Source organism: Myotis nattereri (genome assembly GCF_964212035.1).
Source record: "Myotis nattereri genome assembly, chromosome: 15".
NCBI lineage: Eukaryota > Metazoa > Chordata > Mammalia > Chiroptera > Vespertilionidae > Myotis > Myotis nattereri.
This window is the reverse complement of record NC_138090.1, coordinates 54,579,452-54,598,997: the sequence shown is the minus strand read 5'-3', so window position 1 is coordinate 54,598,997 and position 19,546 is coordinate 54,579,452. Positions and strand designations below refer to the sequence as shown.

At 61.8% G+C, this 19,546-nt stretch overlaps 2 protein-coding genes across 4 annotated transcripts; one reads left to right on the top strand and one right to left on the bottom strand.

Moving 5' to 3' along the window:
* Positions 1-2,708: 2,708 nt before the first annotated feature.
* Positions 2,709-15,086, bottom strand: PRPF31 (pre-mRNA processing factor 31). Of its 3 annotated transcripts, none has more exons than XM_081108679.1 (14): positions 14,968-15,086; positions 12,923-13,107; positions 12,768-12,828; positions 11,047-11,130; positions 10,146-10,243; positions 9,234-9,340; positions 8,483-8,652; positions 7,103-7,260; positions 5,832-5,921; positions 4,438-4,565; positions 4,284-4,356; positions 3,663-3,791; positions 3,250-3,348; positions 2,709-3,085 (listed from the first exon to the last, which is right to left on the bottom strand). In XM_081108679.1, exons 2-14 carry the CDS (start codon positions 13,097-13,099, stop codon positions 2,960-2,962), a joined length of 1,500 nt encoding a protein of 499 aa, XP_080964805.1. In that variant the 5' UTR covers positions 13,100-13,107; positions 14,968-15,086; the 3' UTR covers positions 2,709-2,959. The 3 variants fall into 3 exon arrangements, with proteins under 3 accessions (XP_080964805.1, XP_080964806.1, XP_080964807.1); XM_081108680.1 differs by having other exon boundaries at positions 12,923-13,110; positions 14,968-15,027; XM_081108681.1 differs by having other exon boundaries at positions 12,923-13,086; positions 14,968-15,018.
* Positions 15,087-15,089: 3 nt separating this feature from the next.
* On the top strand, positions 15,090-19,546 carry TFPT (TCF3 fusion partner). Its single transcript, XM_081108678.1, has 6 exons — positions 15,090-15,535; positions 16,146-16,404; positions 16,800-16,870; positions 18,734-18,803; positions 18,887-19,105; positions 19,401-19,546. The coding sequence occupies exons 1-6, from the start codon at positions 15,513-15,515 to the stop codon at positions 19,518-19,520; spliced, it is 762 nt and encodes a 253-aa protein (XP_080964804.1). The 5' UTR covers positions 15,090-15,512; the 3' UTR covers positions 19,521-19,546.

The window sequence follows — 19,546 nt, the reverse complement described above, 5'->3', positions numbered from 1 at the left end:
AGTGTAGCGAGGGGGCGGTACCCGCTCCTGCAGCGTGTGAAACGGGGCGTAGCAGGCAGACCTGGGTACTGGGGCGCATCCCTCTCTATCCCCAGCGTCCGGGCTGTCGCTCCGCAGCACGGTCCGTCTCCAGGTGCCTTGCTGGGCACGAGACAGCGCCCCAAGTCACTGGCACCACGCGAAGCTGCAGTCGTGGGGAAGCGCCGCGGAGACTCGGAGTTTTGTCCTCCCTCTGAGGGCTACATGGCTGTTCCTCTCCTGTGCATCTTCGTTTCCTCGGTGCAGAAGGTGCAGGTGACATAAGGTTTACCCTCCCACGGTTGCCACCTGATGCCTGTTGATCCTTAATATCTCAGCTCTGTGCTCTACTCTTGGGAGGAAAAGTTCCCTGACATCCCACACCACGGGCTCAGGTGAGAGCCCTGTTGGTTCGTTCGGATGGACGCTTGCACGTCTGACGTCGTTTTCGTCATCATTCAACTCTCTCCTTATGGGTTTTGCATCCCCAGGAGGCACTGAGTTAACGCTTTGCTAAGCGGATGAATGAATGAATGCAAGGAATGACTGGTGAAGACTTGCTAAGCACGGGTGTTTCCATGAGCCTCCAGGATCACACCCATCAAGACGGGAAGCCAGAGCTGCCCATTATCTCCACGTGGAGGAAAGTCAGATAAAAGCAGTGGGAACTGATCAGAGTCACCTGTGACAAGGGAGATAAGAATGCTTGTGAAAATGCAAGGTTGCCCTGGCCAGTGTGTTCAATGGCTAGAGCATCACCCCGCGCACCGAAGGATCACGGGTTTGACTCCGGGGCAGGGCACACACCCAGGTTTCAAATTCAATCCCAGGTTGGGATGCATGTGTGAGGCAACTGATCGGTTTCTCACATCAATGTTTCTCGCTCCCTTACTCTCTAAAATCAATGAACATATCCTCAGATGAGGATTAGCAAAAAAGCCATGCTCTTAGGGCCACACAGCCTCAGAGATTTTGTACTTATACAGACTTGCCAGGTGATCCCTGTGCTCATTGGAGTTTGAGTTTTGCTGAGGGGCTTTGCCATTCAAAGTGTCCCCCTGCACGGGGACTTCCCAGGAATCGCTTGGGGGGAGAGGGTGGCATGGTGAAAATGCGATCCTGATCCAGAAGGTCCCAGGTTCTGCTTCTCTAACAAGTTCCCAGGTGAATGGAGTGTCCACAGTCCCCACATCGAAGAGCAAAGACCCAGAGGACTGGTTCTCAAACGTGGCTGCACCTAGAATCAGCTGGTGGCTTTTTAAAAAACCCAGTCAGGCCTCACCGTAACCAGTGGAATAAAAATAAATAAATCTGGGGCCCGGCCGGTGCTGCTTAGTGGCTGAGTGACAACCTATGAACCAGGAGGTCCTGGTTAGATACCTGGTCAGGCACATGCCCGGGTTGTGGGCTCGACCCCCAGTGTGAGGCGTGCGGGAGGCAGCCATTCAATGATTCTCTCATAGTTGATGTTTGTCTGTCTTTCCTTCTCCCTTCCTCTCTCTGAGAGCAATAAAAACATGTTAAAAAATAAATCTGGGGGTCAGAACCAGGTAGTAGGAATTGTAAAACTTCTGAGATGATCCCGACATGCATCTAACTTTCTGGAGCAGTGGCTGCAAGTGTGGCCCCTACATCAGCAGCGTAGACATCACCTGGAACCTTGTTAGAAACGACAGTGTTGAGCCTATGATAGACCAACGGAATCAGAAGCTCTGGGCCCAGCAGCCTGTTTTCATCAAACCTTGCAGGCAGCTCTGAAGCAGAGTGAGCTTTGAGGATCTTTGTTGTAAGTGTACACAGGACGGCAGGTCAGGCGACTGGATTCTGTCCGGAGACCTGCTCCCCTCCCCCGCTGCCACACACACACACCATTAGAGTCCCTCTGGCCAGGGGAGATGGGATTCCAAAGGGCCGTGCCCAGAGGGACAGAGGGCCCTTCCCTGCAGAGCCCCAAGCAGACCAGCCAGGGCTGTCACTTTTACTTACACAGGACTTGGGCTCAAGCATGAACTTGGGGAAGAGCTGTGTGACCGGGGTACTTTGGCCGGTAGAAGGAAGCTCCCAGGTGGAGGAGATTCAGAGAGCTCCAGGGTCCGCGGGAGGCACTGGGGTCCAGGGACACACACCGAGCCCTGAGTGGGGGTGGGACGGCCCAGAGGGGAACAGACAGGGAGATTGCAGCCGGGACCCGGAAATGAGAGACCCAGCAAGAAGGCTGCTGGAGAAGCCTGGACTGCTCAAGCCATTCCCGGGAGGCCTTCCCACACCCGCCTTTCAGCCTCTGCTTCCAACCCAGGGGACAGGCTTGGCCGGCCCACCTCCCCCCAGACTGGGGGCTCCTCTCGCACCTGGTGAGCAGCTGAGCTTGGCACAGCAGCGGGAGCTCCCAGCAGACGGAATAACACAGTGCCAGTCCCCGGGTGGGGCCATCCTGTGCCCAGTGCCTCCCGGCATCCGGTGGAGTTTGGTGACCTCCCAGGTGGCCCACATGGGAGCTGGGCTTCCGCAGGCTCCTTGCTTGGGTGTGAAATGACAGGTGCCCCGCGGCGTGTGGGATGGAGGGGGTGCTCCTCTTCCTGGGATCCATGATGGGGACTGACTGGGCCGGGAGCCCACCCAGATAGGGGGCCCAGAATCTGTCCCCCAAACCCGGTAGCTCTGACTCCTCCAGTGCTTGGCAAACAATCAAATTCAGACAATGTGCTTTTAATCACACTTTTCCCAAAAGCATCTCCTTTCCCAGTTAAAATAACAAAAACGAGGTGTGGTGGGGACCGCTCTGCCAACTGGGGCGGCGATCTCGATGCGGGGGCCTCCGCACCCCCCTGGACAGTCCAGGCACTGGGCACTGGCGGGCTCCCCCCGTCGGAGCCCCCGGCCCTGGCCCCTTGGGAGCACATGGCCTCCACGTCTGCCGTGGGCGGCCACCCAGGGTGCACCCTCAGGTGGACATGATGCCGTTCTTCTCGCCCTTGACCTTGAGGAACTCGGCCATGCTGGAGAAGTACTTCTGGTTGGCCTCGGCCACCTTCTTCTCGGCCGCTTGTGGGTTCACAATCTCCAGGCCCTGGGCAGGCGAGGGGGACGGACAGCTGGGTGAGGAGATGGCCTGGCCCCTTGACATCAGCCCCCTCACGCCCTGCTGACACACACACACACACACACACACACACACACACACACACCCGAGTGAACAGGCGAAGCCGAAGCCCCGGGAGGGGTTTCCGGTACCTGGAGCGGGGTGAAGGCCACACTGGAGGCGGTGCCCGAGGAGCGGTCGCGGATGGTGGACTTCCCGCCGTACACCACACTCTGCTTCTGCAGGGTCCGCTGTGGGCGGGAGGGCGGGCGGCTGTGACCTGGGCCCTCCCTCCTGGGCCGCATCAGCCCTCCCACCGGGCCCTCCCTCCTGGGCCGCCTCAGCCCCCCGCCAGACCCTCCCTCCTGGGCCGCCTCAGCCCCCCACCGGGCCCTCCCTCCTGGGCCACCTCAGCCCCCCACCGGGCCCTCCCTCCTGGGCCACCTCAGCCCCCCACCGGGCCCTCCCTCCTGGGCCGCCTCAGCCCTCCCGCCGGGCCCTCCCTCCTGGGCCGCCTCAGCCCTCCCTCCTGGGCCGCCTCAGCCCCCCGCCGGGCCCAGCGCACCTGCAGCGTCTTGGAGATCCTGGCTTTGGTGGCCTCGTTCACCTGCGTCTGCCGCACGCGCCCACTGCCCGACTTGCCCAGGTGGCCCAGGCTGAAGCCCAGGTCCTCCTGGTAGGCGTCCTCCTCGATCTGGGGGAGGGAGAGGCATCTGGAGTCAGTCACCCTGATCAGCTAGAAGCCCCATCGTCTGTCCCACCAGCCAGTCCTGGGGCCCCTGTTCAGGCGCCCTGGGGCCCCTGTTCAGGCGCCCACGGGCCCCGCGAGCAGTGAGCCTTGCTGAGGCCCCAGTAGCAGAGGCCAGTGAGGAGCTGGGTCCTGTGACTGCTTCCCAAGCTGGCAGGTGGGGTGTGTGTGTGCGGTTCTTGTGGGACCAGGAGGGTGCTCGGATGAGACTGGGGAGGGGCATGCAACCCAGGGCATGGGAAGGGCAGGGAGGAGGGGCCGGGGTGGCCGGCAGTGCCCAGACCAGGATCCTGGGTCAATGCAGAGCCTCGGGGTGAGGGGCCCGGGGCTGGGGGACCAGGGAGGAGGCTGGGTGGGGCCCCAGATCCGAGGGGCCATAGGCAGACAGCCACAGCCAGGAGCGCAGGGGCGGGGCCGGCTGGGAGGGCGGGGGCCCACCTCCCCGAAGCTCATGCGGTTGGCCTGCTTCCGGATCTCCGTCAGCCCCAGCCGCTCCTTCATTTTGCGATACCTGAGGACAGGGCCTGGGGGTCAGCTGGGACGGGGGAGCCCCTCCCCTCCCTGCCCGCCCAGCCTTCCGCGAGCGCCCCACCTGCGGCCGCCTCGCTTCTTGCGCTGCCCATCGAGGGGCGCAGGCAGTGGCTTCACCTGCTTGACAGGGGGAGGCTCCTGCCACTTGTCGAACTTCCGCTCGATCTCGTCCTTGAGTTCGTAGCCCACCTGCGGGGCACAAGAGGGGCTGCGGCTGCTGGAACCTCAGCCGTCCCTGGCTCTCGGGGGCAAGCTCCACCCGAGACCCACCGATCCCCAACTGATCCCGAGAGACAACTGTCTCCTCAACACCCAGATACCACGAGGACCCCTGCCCGCCCCAGCTCCCACCCTCGCTCCCCACAGGTCAGCAAGGGGGGGTGCCCGGGGGTCGGTCAGCCTCGCCCTGCTTCTCTCTCACCTCACCCATCCCAAGGGCTCTTCTTCAGGGAAGACCCCAAATCGGCCTCTCCTCAGCGTGTCCGCTGAGTCCGAGCACCCCGAGGCCCCCTCCCAGGCTGGCTGTGCACCCGCCTCAGGGCCTTGGCACTGACCTCCCCAGTGCGCACGAGGTTCGAGATCCGCCTGCCAACCTCACTCAGGTCCCCGTGAAGCCCTCCCGCCTGGGCACCCAACGCCCTTGCTTCTCTCCTGGCACTGACCTGGCACTGACCCGGCACTGACCCGGCACACAGCACCCCAGGTTTTCCTACCGTCTCCGCCCCCTCCCCCAACTGGAATATGAATGCCCCAAGGCAGGGCTTTTGTCTGTGCTGCTCACCCTGCACCCCAGCCTCCAGACCAGGGAGAGAGAGGGAAAGAGGGGGAGAGAGAGAGAGCCTGGAGCCCTGGCTGCCGCCAGGCTGGGTGCTTGGGCAACAATGCACAAGACAGCAAGCGTCTCTCCTCTCTCTTAACAAGTCAGCCTAGAAGACGGGGGTTAGCTGGTGGGGGACAGGTCCTAGCCCAGCAGCAAAGAATGGCGGCCCCCACCCCGTCCCCAAAGGGTCCATGCGGGAGTCTCGGTCCCTGTGAACATGTCAGGTTAAGGTCAGGAGATGGGGAGGGTGTGGGCCAGTGTCACCAGGTCCTTCCGAGGAAGCTGGGAGGCCACACACTGGAGGGAAGGGCCTCTGGAAGTGGGAGGGCCCGGGACCCCCTCCCCCCCCGGGGCCCAGAGGAACAACTCGGGGACACCTTGGCCTGACCAGCAGAACCCATCCCGGACCCTGACCAAGGCCTGTGGGCTCCGGCCCCTGCGCTGCACTGAGCCACGGCGTCTGGGCATTTGCTAAGAGCAGCGGCGACAAGCAGATGCGGGGGGCGGGGTTTGAGGGGGGAGTTGACGGGGGTTGGGGGGGTGGTGACCTTGGGGCCACAGTAGACACCACCCGTCAGGACCATCGCTCTCCCTGGACAGCCCACAGCCCACGAGCTCAGCCGCCGGCCCCTCACCTTCCCCTCCGTGCTCTCGTGGAAGCTGTCCACGCGGGCTGCCAGCGTGCACTTGGCGGCCACCAGGCGGGCCGCTTTCCGCCGCAGATCCTGGAAGAACGGAAACGGAGGCCGAGTCACGGCGAGGATCACGGAGGCCACGGGGCCCCGAACGCTCGCCCCGGCCCGTTCCGGCCTGGCCGCGGCCACCCTGTGCCGTGCGTCAGTGACAGCGTGTTGCGGCAGCAAAGCATCGTCGCCAGCGCTTTCTTCAAACTACTCTTTAAAAGCTTAACCTGGTTTGACAGACAACCTACTACACTGCTCCGGCGGGAAATACCACAGACCAAAGGCTAAGTGTGTTAGGATTAAAACAGGCAACGTGCAGGTTAGCGCTGAGAACACGGGAGAAAAGGTGGCCTGAGCTTTGGGGACACCGCGACGGGCGTGGGAAACCCGTGGCCACAGGTCTCGTTAGTGACAGTTACACAAACGATGAAGTCAGCAGCGGCTGGTGCAGTGAAGACGCCTGCCCCTACGGGTCTGGTCTGGCCAGGCAGGAACCCTGTGAGTTCGGGGGGTCTTTGGGTCTAAGGCTGACGTCACTTGTCAGGTGTGAGGCTGCCCGGATGAGTGGGCATCATGACCGAGAAGCAGGCTCTCGGTCCCAGGCGGGGGTGGGGGGATAGGGGGGGCTGCTTAAGGAGCTCGGTTTGTGGTCATTTGTTGCAGCCGCCACAGGAAACCAGCGCACCCCAGTCACCCCTGGGGAAACTGAGGCACGTGAGGTTGCCTGCCCAAGGCAGCGAGGCCAGTGAGAGGGAGCAGGACCCACACTGAGTTCCCACCTGCGACTGCACCCACCTGCCCTGAAGGCGGCTGCGAGGGGCCCAGCTCTGGCCCCAAATTTCACCTGTTGGCGTCCTCACCCCACCCCGTGCTCAGAATGAGACGTATCTATAAGTGGGGCCTTTAAAGAGGTGATTAAGGTGATAGACATCACAGGATCGGCCCCAATTCAATCTGACTGGTGCCCTTAAAAGGAGGTTGGGACACAGACACACACAGAGGGACGACCATGTGACCACATGGGGAGACGGCCATGTGACCAGGCCCCACTTTACAGATGGAAAGACCGAGGCAGAGCGCAGGCCTGTTGCCCGAGGTCACCTCACTGGCAAGTGGTGCTGCCGGATCCCAACCCCAGCGCATGTGCCCCAGGTCCCTGTTCTCACCCCCGGGCCACCGTCCCCAGGGTCCCCACCAGTCCTCACGGATGGGAGGGTGCTCACCGGGGGCAGGGACTGCACGATGTCGCTGTGGTAGATGTAGCCAGTGTGGGGCAGCACGGAGGTGGACGAGAAGCCCGACAGCGTCTTGCGCTGGGCCCCCAGCAGCATGATGTTGCAGGCGGGCATCTTGGACAGGTTGGTCAGGCCGCCGGCCACCCCTGCAGCAGGTGGGGAGGGGGGGGGGGTGAGGAGAGCAGGGGCATCTGTCCATGTGCCTTTACCGAGTCTCTGGTTGGATGCCATGGCGGCCCCGCCAGGGAGGGCCTCTCATTTCAGAGGGGGGATGTGGAGGAAGCTCAGAGAGGTGAGCAACTTGCCTAAGGGTGCACAGCGAGCAAATGGCCCAAGAGGAACCTAACTCAAGTTGGAGAAGCAGCACAGCCACCCTGGGGCGCGCCAACCACAGGGCCTGGTGTGCAGCACCAGGGTCCCCTGAGCTGGTCTGCAGGGGGGGCGGGGAGAGGGCTGCCTGAGGGAAACACCTCCACCGCTGAGGGGCCTGCTGTGAGCTGGCTGGCGCTGGGGGTCTTTAAGGGAAACTGTCATCAACCCCACGATCCCCTAAAGTGAGCCTCAAACACAGCGCGCCAACCCACTGGGGGCAGAACAGCCCCGAGAGGCCATCGCAATCCCCTGCAGGCCACTAAGGTAAGGACCCCGAGTTGGGGTGATTGCCCTGGAGGAGCCGGGCTCAATGTCCCCACAAAGGGCCCTTCGAAGTGGAAGAGGAAGGCGGTGTCAGTCACAGACGTGAGAGCAGAGTGAGCAGGAGGGAGGGGCACGAGCAAGGGACGCGGGCATCTCCAGAGGCGGGAACAGGCCAGGAGCCGGTCCTCCGGAGCCTCCGTGAAGGAATGTCCAGAATCATGAGGATCATGAGGTGACAGCGGGCAGGGGTGGGGGGATAGGGGGGGGCTGCTTAAGGAGCTCGGTTTGTGGTCATTTGTTGCAGCCGCCACAGGAAACCAGCGCACCCCAGTCACCCCTGGGGAAACTGAGGCACGTGAGGTTGCCTGCCCAAGGCAGCGAGGCCAGTGAGAGGGAGCAGGACCCACACTGAGTTCCCACCTGCGACTGCACCCACCTGCCCTGAAGGTAGCTGCGAGGGGCCCAGCTCTGGCCCCAAATTTCACCTGTTGGCGTCCTCACCCCACCCCGTGCTCAGAATGAGACGTATCTATAAGTGGGGCCTTTAAAGAGGTGATTAAGGTGATTGACATCACAGGATCGGCCCCAATTCAATCTGACTGGTGCCCTTAAAAGGAGGCTGGGACACAGACACACACAGAGGGACGGCCATGTGACCGCACGTGGAGACGGCCATGTGACCAGGCCCCATCTCGTGGAGGACATGGGCCCCTCTCCCAGCCCCGGGCTCACCCATGATCTTGGCGGCCGTGGACGCCCCAATGATGATGGAGAGGTTGGGCGCGATGAAGGACATGCGGGACTCCACGTACTCGTAGATGCGGTGCTTGGAGGCGTTCAGCTCCAGCGCCATGTCGCAGGCCTCCTCCAGCCGCTCCAGCTCCTCCTCCGACAGCTGCTGCCTGCAGGGAAGGGGGGGCCACATGGCTGGGACCCCGGACAGACCCAGTCCCTTGGGTTCCCTGCCTGCTGCTGTGGGAGCCCGCCCCCAGCTGTGTGCACATGTGTGTGTGTGTGTGTGTGCACACGCATGCAGGCGTGTGCAGCCTCAGGGCAATCACCCTCGGCAATGGCAAGCGGGGGCCTGCTGTTCCCCTGCAGAGAGCTCGGTCCAGCCTGCGGCTGAGCCACCACCTCCGGGAAGCAACCCGACCCAGCCCTGTGTGTCTGACATGCGCCCTTTGGCCTTTGACCTGTGCATGCACCTTCCTCCTCCCTGACAGGAGCTGAGAGGGCAGGCCGCCTCCAGCTGCGAGTTCTGTAACCCCATCCGGGGACCTGCCAACGCTTGTTCATCTGTTCGAGGACCAGGATGACAGCCCGAGGGAGAGCCCCATCCCACAGGACCAGGCTGGCTCCTCACTCAGGGGGGACCCCCGAGCCCAGCCTGCTGCCTGGCTGGCACCGAAGTGAACTGTCCCCCGAGATCGCGCCTGCTGCCAGCTGGGCCCAGCGCCTCCTCCCCTCCCCGCGGCGTACGCACCCCTGGGTGGTCGAGGCGGTCACGCTGACCACCATGATGGTGGCGTTGGTCAGGATCTGCTGCAGGTTCTCATTGTTCTTGCACTTGTCCAGGCTGTTGCCCAGCTCCTGGGGGTGAGGAGGCGGCCATGGGCGGGCGGCACGGAGGCCGGGGAGGCCCCACACCCTCTTGCTCCTGCCCCCGCTCCGTCCCCTCCGGGTGCTGGGGAAGCTGGGTCTGTGCGCAGGTGCCTCTCCTGCCCCCACCAGCCCCGAGAGCATCAGTGCTCCAAGCACCAGCTCCGCGTGCTCCAAGCACCAGCTCCGCCTGCCCCGTGTGGCTGATGCGGAAACGGACCGGAGCAACTGGCCACTCAGAGCGCGAATCTGACCATCGCCTCCCTGCACGGACGCCCCTGGCCGCCGCCCTCACCTGCACCTGAGCCGCCGGGGCTTAGAGGTCAGGTGTGACCAGACCTCAACTCGCCCCCTCACTTCCTGTTTCTCGTTCCCTGAGCCGCAGGGCTCCTTACCCTCTCGGGGTCCTGAAACTTAATGCTCTTCCCCCGAATCTCTGCACAGCTGCCCCTTGTCAGCTCTCCACACCCCCTGCTCCGTCCACCAGAGGGACTGGGCACCCCCATCTCCCTCCCCGCTCCCTGGGCCACTCCCGCCTCAGGAGACCCCTCTCCGGAGAGCCAGGGAGCCGAGGGTGGGGCGGAGGAGCCGTGAGAACCTCCTTTCCAGGCTCCACAGCTGGCAGCAGCTGGACCAGCGTCAGTCACCCCTCCAGAGCCTCCAGGCCCGAGGGCGAGGGAGGCGGCCGGGGCCTCCGCCGTCACTAACTGAGCTTGTCCCCTGGCTCCTTGCTCACCCCTCCAGGGTCCCAGGGCGGGGCCTGCCGCCCCTCCACGCGGAGCCCACCCGCACCCACCTTGACCGTGCGGATGTAATCCAGCGCGTTGGGGACCAGCGACTCCAGCTCGGGGAAGCGCTTCGAGTACTTGTCCCGGATGAACTTGTGGATGATGTCTGAGGTGGGCGGGGCGGGAGGCGTCTGATGAGGGGACGGGCGGACGGCTGGCTGTCCCCCACATCCACTTCTCCTTCTCGCTTTAGGAACCGAACCCCTGAGCTTCGCGGGGCGCAGGGACACCCAGAATAAAGGGCCCACTTCCCGCTCCCTCGCTGCTGGACCGGCTGGAATGAGCTAGTTCTGGTCCAGAGGTGACACGTGCGGCCTCCAGGGCACCCCTTGAAGAGGAGAGCTGGGCTCTCGGCTCTGCCCCGTCTTGCTGGTGGGGATGTGGAAGCGATGGCTGGAGGTGGGCAGCCCCTTGGACCACGAAACAGGCAGCAGATCAACAAGATAACAAGAGCCTGGCTGGGCCGGTGTGGCTCAGAGGATGAGTGTTGACCCATGAACCAAAAGGTCCCTGGTTCGATTCCCGGTCAGGGCACATGCCCAGGTTATGGGCTCCATCCCGGGTTTGGGGGCAGGGGGCGGGGAACACACAGGAGGCAGCCAGTCGATGTCTCTCTCTCATTCATGTTCCTATCTCTCTGTCCCTCTCTCTCTAAAAATCAATAAAAACATGTTTAAGAAAATAAATAAATAAAGAGCCTGGGCAGCAGACACTCCGACACCAGGGCCCCAGCCTGGACTTCCACGCGAGGGGGAAGTGCACTTGCTTCTTCGTTCAGCCCCTGCCACAGCAGCAGAGGCCGGACTCAGGCAATAGGAGGGGCTGGGGAGAGGCCAGCGGGATCCTGCATGTCCCCCCACCCCCCACCCCCCACCGCAGGCAGGGCTGTCTGCTTCCCCTCCCACTCACTCAGCTCGTTCTCAATCTCCACGGTCAGGTTGTTGGCGTCCACAATGACCCGGTATTCGGGCGCCGCCTCCACTGGTCCCATCACTGTGAGGGCGAGAAACAGCTGGTGGGTGCCCCATGCCCGGGGCTCTGCCCACCCAGCTCTCTTCCCCTGGGCACACACCACCCCCCCACCCCCCCATTCGCACTTCCACGTCCAATCCAGGTATCAGTTCTTCCCTGACCCCTGAGGCAGGGTCAGCTGGCCCTCCGGGGGCTCCAGAGGGCCCCCAGCTCCCTCCCTCCCAGCAGGCACTGCCCCCCAATTGCTGCCCGGGACCTGCTGCCCTCGGCTGATCCCTCTGGGTGCCCAGCACCCACACGCCTGGCCCCGAGGTGCCTCACTCTTTCCTTTGCAGAAAGGAAGAGTGAATGTCCCTGAAACTCCGCTCTGATGACACCACCCCTGTGCCTGACAACCTTCCGGCCACCGAATTCCAGAGAGTCCCACCCTGGCGAGGTGAACGGGCTGTAACAGGGTCACCCCTGGGAGCTGGTCTGGACAGCCAAGAGCTAACCCAGCGCTGCCCTCAGCTGGGAGGGAGAGGCTTTAGGTGACGCGTTAGGAATCGTGCACGTCTGCGGCTATTTCCTGTTTACCAAATGGCACCAGCCTTCTACTCACAGTAACACAGCTTTCCTTCTGAGATACAGTTAATGAAAAAAGTACCTTGATTTAAAGCAGTGGTTCTCAACCTTCCGGCCCTTTAAATACAGTTCCTCATGTTGTGACCCAACCATAAAATTATTTTCGTTGCTACTTCATAACTGTCATGTTGCTACTGTTATGAATCGTCATGTAAATATCTGATATGCAGGATGGTCTTAGGCGACCCCTGTGAAAGGGTCGTTCGACCGCCAAAGGGGTCGCGACCCACAGGTTGAGAACCGCTGGTTTAAAGGGAATGTGGAGTGGGGGTTGGGAGGCTGGGTGGAAAAGGTGAAGGGACTAAGAAGTCCAAATTGGCAGTTACAGAGCAGTCAGGGGAGCCCGGCCGGCGTGGCTCAGGGGTTGAGCCTCCGCCAATGAACCAGGAGGCCACGGTTCGGTTCCCGGTCAAGGGCACATGCCCGGTTTTCAGGCTGGAGCCCAGTGATTCCCTCTCATCACTGATGTTTCTATCTCTCTCTCCTCCCTTCCTCTCTGAAATCAGTAAAATATATATTAACACACACACACACACACACACACAAACCCCACACAAAGACAGAATAGTCAGGAGGATGCAGAGCACAGCACAGGGAACACCGTCAATAATAACTGTGGACGGTGCCAAGTGCGCACTAGACTTATCAGGGGGTCGCTCTGTAAGGTCTATGTGTACCCCCTATGCTGTACACCTGAAACTAACGTAATACTGTATGTCAACTGTAATTGAAAAATAAAAAATAAAATCAGGTGCTAAAAACAACCACCAAACAAAAACTGTGAAGTAAACAGGACAAGTAGCGAAACCCCAGGAACTGGTCATGTGACCGCTTAGACGCCTGGACAGAGTCCTAGGTGAATGGCGAACGCTGTAACATGCAGCGTCTTTTCGGGAGAGAAGGGGACGGGGCCGGGATGGAGGAGAAGAGGGCGCGGAAAAGGCCGGGAGGGGGAGCGACCCAGCTTCAAAGCCACAAGCAGCGCGAGGCGGGGGACCAGGCAGTGGGCGAGGCCGAGGGGAGGCCGGGGGTACCTTCCGAAGCTTTGGCCTGCTTGCTGATGTACTCCTCGATCTTCATCATGATCTCAGCAAACTAGGGGAGGAGAGGCGGGTCAGCTCCCAGGACCGCCGGCCGGAGAGAGGGCCTGCCCGCCGCGCCCTCCGAGCTCCCGCCCGCGGCCGCTCACCATCTTGCTGTCCCACAGCTTGGCGATGCTCTTGACGGAATCCCCCGAAAGATCCAGCTGCGTCTCCTCCTGCACATCCTCGATGGCCGGCTCCTCTTCCTCCTCCCCATAGCTTCCGCCTTCCTCCTCTTCCGCCGCCTCCTCGAGGTCGGCCAGGAGCTCGTCTGCCAGAGACATCCCGAGGCCTACTGGGGGGAGAGCAGGGTTCCCCTCATTACCGAGAGGGGCTCCCCCCCAGGAGGCCCTGGCCCATCCTCGTCCGCCCCACTAGCCCACAGGCTCCACAAGGAGACCGGCGTTTTCATCTGCGTTGCTCTCCAGCTCCTCACTGTGCCTGGCGCATAGTAGGTGCTCAATAAACACCAACTGCATTAATCCATGAACAAACCCCCAGAACCCAGATAATCTCCAGCCGCAACCCACACCACCTACCCTCTCACAGTCACTTCACTGACAAGACACAGCACCCTCCTCCCCTCCCCCCGCCCCATTAAGGCTTAAAAGATACATCCTCCCGCCTGGCCAGTGTGGCTCACTGGTTGAGTGTCGACCTATGAACCAGGAGGTCGGGGCACATGCCGGGGTTGCGGGCTCGATCCCCAGTGGGGGGCGTGCAGGAGGCAGCCAATCAATGATTCTCTCTCATCATTGATGTTTCTATCTCTCTAGCTCTCTCCCTTCCTCTCTGAAATCAATAAAAATATATTTAAAAAAAAAAAAAAAGAAACATCGGGTAAATGAGTCAACAATTTCATTTAGTCGTTACACCCACCACATTATGGTCCCTTTCCTCCAGGTCTGTGAATATATTATTTTCAATGTATGGCAGAGGCATAAACATTGTCTGGCCACATGGGTTTTCTGTGACCGCCCCCCCCCCCCCCCCCCGCAAGACTGGATCCTACTCCCCTGTTCGTACATTTATGAACTCACTCGATTGCCCTGACACTTAAGAGACCCTAAATTCCTAACATTTGTCAGCCTGGGCACTGAGGGGGCGCGGGTTCGAGTCCCGGTCAAGGGTATGTCTCTGGGTTGCAGGTTCCATCTCCAGCCCTGGTCGGGATGCGTACAGGAGGCAGCCAATCAAGGCATCTCTCTCTCTCTCTCTCTCTCTCTCTCACACCTCCCTCCCTCCCTTCCACTGTCTCTAAAAAGCAACGGGGAAAACGCTCTCTGGTGAGGATTAACAACAAAAAAGTTAAATTTCTAACACTTTTGGGGTTTTCTTTGTTTTTTTAAAAAATATATATTTATTGATTTCAGAGAGGAAGGAAGAGGGAGAGAGAGAGAATCATGGATCGGCTGCCTCCTGCACGCCCCCTCCTGGGGATCGAGCCTGCAACCCGGGCCTGTGCCCTGACCTGGAATCGAACCCGGGACCCTTCAGTCCGCAGGCCGACGCTCTATCCACTGAGCCACACCGGCCAGGGCTCTACCACTTTGCTTAACGCCCGTCTTGGCCCTGAAGCTCCCGTTTCCTTGAGAACTGGGCCCGTTTCACTGTTCACTCTACCCCAGCGCCCGGCGCGGGGAGCAGGTACCAGGACGTCGCCTGACCCCCACCTGCCACCATCACCTTTAGGGGCTCAGCCCCTCCTCAGCCTCCGGTTGGCGCCTGGTACCCCGGCTCCCTGACCCCCGCACCCCGCTCTCGGCGGCACCCCATTTACTTGTGATTAAGCCGTGACTTCACCCGTCCCCCCCAGGACAGTGGTTCTCAACCTTCCTCATGCCGCGACCCTTCAATACAGTTCCTCATGTTGTGGTGACCCCCAATTTCATTGTTACAAATTGAACATAATTAAAGCGTTGTGATTCATCACAAAAAACAATATGTAATTATATATGTTTTTCCGAGGGTCTTAGGCGACCCCTGTGAAAGGCGACCCACAGGTTGAGAACCGCTGCCCAGGCGGAGGGCGCCGAGGGCAGGGGGTGCAGCGGCCGAGGGGGCCCCGGGCCTCCGGGCGGTCGGTCTGGCAGAGGCCGCCCGTGTCCTCCCTCGGCCGGCCCCGCGCTGCCCTCGCCGCCGCCACACTCACCTCCTCCTCGCTCCGCGCGCCACGGCTCCTAGGAAATCAGCTTCGGACGCCGCTCGACGCGAGCTGATGACGTCTCGCCCTCGCGCCGCGGCCGCCTCGGAGCTGCGCTCTGATTGGTCCCCGCACCTGGTCCCTCAGGCCCGCGGTTGGAACAACAACTTTATTGGCACCGGCCGCTAGGCGGAGACGGGCTGAGCAGGCGCGAGGCGAGGAGCTCCCCCGGCCCGCGGCTCGCCGAGGACCGGGCCTCCCAAGCGGAGAGTCGCCGCGGTCAGACGGCGTGGTACCGGGGCCGGAATCAAGACGGAGGCGACTCAGACGCCTGGCGGCGGCGTTAGACCAGCAAGCAAGGCCTTTCAGCCGGGACTCGGGGTGGGGGTGGGGCGAGGGAGGCGAGCCCGAAATAGAGAACTACAACTCCCAGGAGGCTGAGCGGCCGGGGCCCGGTGCCTGGCCGTGAAATCAGATGGGGCGTGTCGTTTTGCGAGCCGCTTTAACCTAGAGGTTTGCAAGGTTGGAAGTTCCGCGCCAGGAGCCGGGGAGAAATGGAGCTGGAGCAGAGAGAGGGGTAAGCGGCTTTGGGGAAAATCCCAAGAGGCAGTGCGGCTGCAGAATATGCAACCTTCCGCGCTTTGCCCTGAGGGCTGATGGGGGTTGTAGTTCGTGCAATGGCTTTGGGTTAGAATTCCTATTAGGGACTGGGGTCTGTACGCCAGCATCCTGGGGGCTGAGGCTGGGGGTCTAGCAGCGGTTCTCAACCTGTGGGTCGCGACCCCTTTGGCGGTCGAACGACCCTTTCACAGGGGTCGCCTAAGACCATCCTGCTTATCAGATATTTACATGACGATTCATAACAGTAGCAACATTGCAGTTATGAAGTCGCAACGAAAATAATTTTATGGTTGGGTCACAACATGAGGAACTGTATTTAAAGGGCCAGGAGGTTGAGAACCACTGGAGAGGTTGGAGGCCTGGACCCCTGGGTCTCAGTGAGGGGTTGGGGGGCCTTGAACTTCCCTAAAATACTTGGGAGGAGGAATCTGGGGTCTGAACTCTCTCGGGGGTCAGGGCTTGAACTCTGGATCCCCCGAAGGAGAGGCTGGGGGCCTGGCCCCCCGCGTGGAGGGAGGAGCAGGGGTCCGGGGGTTCGGGGTCCCTGAGCGCCCCTGCCCCTACAGGACCATGGCCGCCGTGGGCTTTGAGGAGTTCTCAGCACCTCCCGGCTCGGAGCTGGCGCTGCCGCCGCTGTTCGGTGGTCACATCCTGGAGAGCGAGCTTGAGACCGAAGTGGAGTTCGTGTCTGGGGGTCTGGGCAGCTCCAGCCTCCGGGAGCGAGACGAAGAGGAGGAGGCCGCCCGGGGCCGGCGGCGGCGCCAACGGGAGCTCAACCGCCGGAAGTACCAGGCGCTGGGTCGGCGCTGCAGGGAGATCGAGCAGGTAGGTGAGTGTGGGGCCCGTTTTGGGGTCCCCCGGGCTGAGTGCCCACCCCCTCCCAGGCTCTGCCCAGCAGGGTGAGGCTTTCATGCATCGTCCGTTCATTCCGCACCTGTGATGTGCAGGGCCCCTGGAGTGCCGTCTCCTCTGGGAGCGCCCGGGACAGCCCAGATCAGCTCGCTGGTGCCTCACAGGTGCCTGCCCTGCATCCTGGGGGCCAGTGTGAGCAGATGCAGGAGGGACAGCCGCTTCCGGTCCACAAGAGCAGATGCAGGAGGGACAGCCGCGTCCGGTCCACAGGATGACCCTGGGCTGGCTCCCTGGTCCCCAGCAGGGCTGGCTGCACTCACCCTCCGTTGCATGGGTGCAGCTGACCTGTGCTGTCCGCCTCCCCGCAGGTGAACGAGCGGGTCCTGAACAGGCTCCATCAGGTACAGAGGATAACACGGAGACTCCAGCAGGAGCGGAGGTAACCCTGGGCACCGCCCTGGCCGGCATGCTCTGCCCCCGACCTCGTCTCCGCGGGCTTCTCCTTTCTCCACCTTGCGGGTCTGGCCGGCTGGCCGTCTGGGGCAGGAGGAGCCGAGGCTGCAGAGGAGGGCGGGGGCTGAGGCCGGCAGGGACCAGGAGTGGGATTGGGCAGCAGGAAAGAGCTGCCCGGGCCTGGGGGAGCGGGTGTGCACCCCCTGAGTGGAGAGGGCAGCAAAGGAAGGGGTCCTGGCCTTAGGAGTCACAGACCCAGCCCTGGCTGGTTTTGCTCAGTGGGTAGAGCATCAGCCTGCAAACCAAAGGGTCCTGGGTTCGATTCCGGTCAAGAGCACGTAGTTGGTTGCGGGCTCCGTCCCAGCCCGGGCCCTGGTCGGGGCTCCTGCAGGAGGCAACCAACCAATGTGTCTCTCTCACGTCGATGTTTCCGTCTTTCCCTCTCCCTTCCACTCTCCCTCAAAATCAATGGGAAAATATTCTTGTGTGAAGACATACTAAAAAGAAAAGTCACAGACCCCGTTTCAAGCTCTGAGCCAGTTGGCACCCCCTCTCAGAGCCCGTTTCCTGACAACTCAGGGTGACGCAAAGGTCATGCCGAAGCCACAGGCTGCTGAGCTCAGAGCATCCCGCCTCCGGTCACCAGGACAGGGTGGGTGTGAGTCTGGGGCCGGCCGCTGGGGATCTGATGCCCACTGTCACTCCCTGTGTCCCCCTCAGAAAAAGGGGGGGAACCTTCCCCGGTGAGGTACTTAGAGTAACCGAGTCAGAGAGAAAGGAGTGGTGGTTGCTGGGGGCAGGCGACCGGGAGTTCTCGTTTCACAGGGACAGAGCTGCCCTTGGGAAAGATGAAGAGAGTCTGAGATGGACGGGCGATGCTTGCACAGCAGTGAATGCTGCCTCACGCCGCTGCGTGCACACTTAGATACGCTGACGTTAGGCCAGTGTTGCTCTGGAGGGTCTTGTCTTGGGTTCGATTCCCGGTTACAGGTTCCATTCCTGCCCCGGTCAGGGCACGTGCAGGAGGCAGCCTAACGATGCATCTCACATTGAAGTTTCTCTCTCTCTTTCTTCCTTGTCTTCCCTCCCTTTCACTTCCTCTAGAAATCGATGGAAAAAATATCCTCAGGTGAGGATTAATGACAACAGAAAATGCTTAAATTAGTACATTTTGTATCTTACCGCAATTTTGAAAAATAAGTGATTTTTTAGAGAGTGGAATGGAGAGGGGCAGAGAGAAATATCGATGTGAGAGAAACACGTTGATTGGTTGCCTCCTGCATGCACCCTGACCAGGGCCCCGGCCGGGAGGAGCCTGCAACCCAGGTACGTGCCCTTGACCGGAACCGAACCCGGGACCCTTCAGTCTGCAGGCTGAGACTCTATCCATTGAGCCAAACCGGCCAGGGCAAGACAGGAAGCTTTCAGAAGCCGGGATGGGGAAAGAGGAGCAGGCAGAGTCCGAGAGCTGAGGTCGTCAGGGGTGTCCAGCACACGCTTCTCTGGCCTTTTAGTTATTAACACAAATGACAGCCACCTGAACGTCTGCTCAGCCAGCATCCCCCGAGTGCTCTCCGGTCGGGTCTGGTGGTGGTGTCCCAGCCGGCCCTGTAGTCGGCGTTGTCCCCTCCCGTTGGCAGCGGGGAGCTAAGGTGTGAGTCACCTTCTCCTGCCCAAAGTCCACTGGGTGGTCAGGCGCTTGGCACCCGGGCCTCTCAGACCCCAGAGCTCCAGCCCTTCTGGGTCAAGGACACGTGGCTCAGAGGGAGTCAGAGCCGGGCTGTCAGGGGCCCCCTCCCCTGATCACCGGAGATGAAGGGGTCCCCTGGCGGCTCCTCTCTGGGCGCAGGTTCCTCATGAGGGTGCTGGACTCCTACGGCGACGACTACCGGGCCAGCCAGTTCACCATCTTACTGGAGGTGAGCAGCGGGGCTGGGGGCCGGGGGAGCCGGGAGCCGGGAGCCCAGGACACAGTCTTCACCTGCCTCCCGCCTCCCTCCAGGACGAGGGCAGCCAGGGCACAGACGCCCCCACCCCAGGCAACGCTGAGAACGAGCCTCCGGAGAAAGAGGGGCTGTCCCCGCCCAGGAGGACGCCAGCGCCCGCAGAAGCCAGCAGCCCGGCCCCTGGCGAGGGGCCCAGCGGGCGGAAGAGGCGGCGAGCGCCCCGGGAAGGACGCCGAGCGGGAGTCCCGCTGACTCCGGAGCTGCCCCCCGTGCAGGTGGGAGGCCCGGAGCCCAGGGGCCAGGGCTTCACGGTGGGGCCGGCAGGGAGGGGACAGAGGTGAAGCAGGATCGGAGGGTTGGGGTTGGAAGGAGGAAGACCGGGAGGAGGCTGTGGGAGGAGATGGGAGGGGAGACGGCGGCTGGAGCACCTGGAGGCCACGGGGACCCAGGAACGCTGGGACTTTCTGGGGTGCACCAGGAGGCTGTCTGGCCCCGGAGTGCAGGATTGGTGGGGCCCAAGAGCCTTCCCCAGACCCAGGCCCACTCACACGGAGCTTTTCTCCCCCCCAGATAAAGGTGGAGGAAGACTTTGGCTTCGAAGCGGACGAGGCCCTGGACTCAAGTTGGGTTTCTCGGGGGCCAGACAAGCTGCTGCCCTACCCCACCCTAGCCAGCCCCCCCTTTGACTGACCCCCCAATAAACGGACCCCATGCTC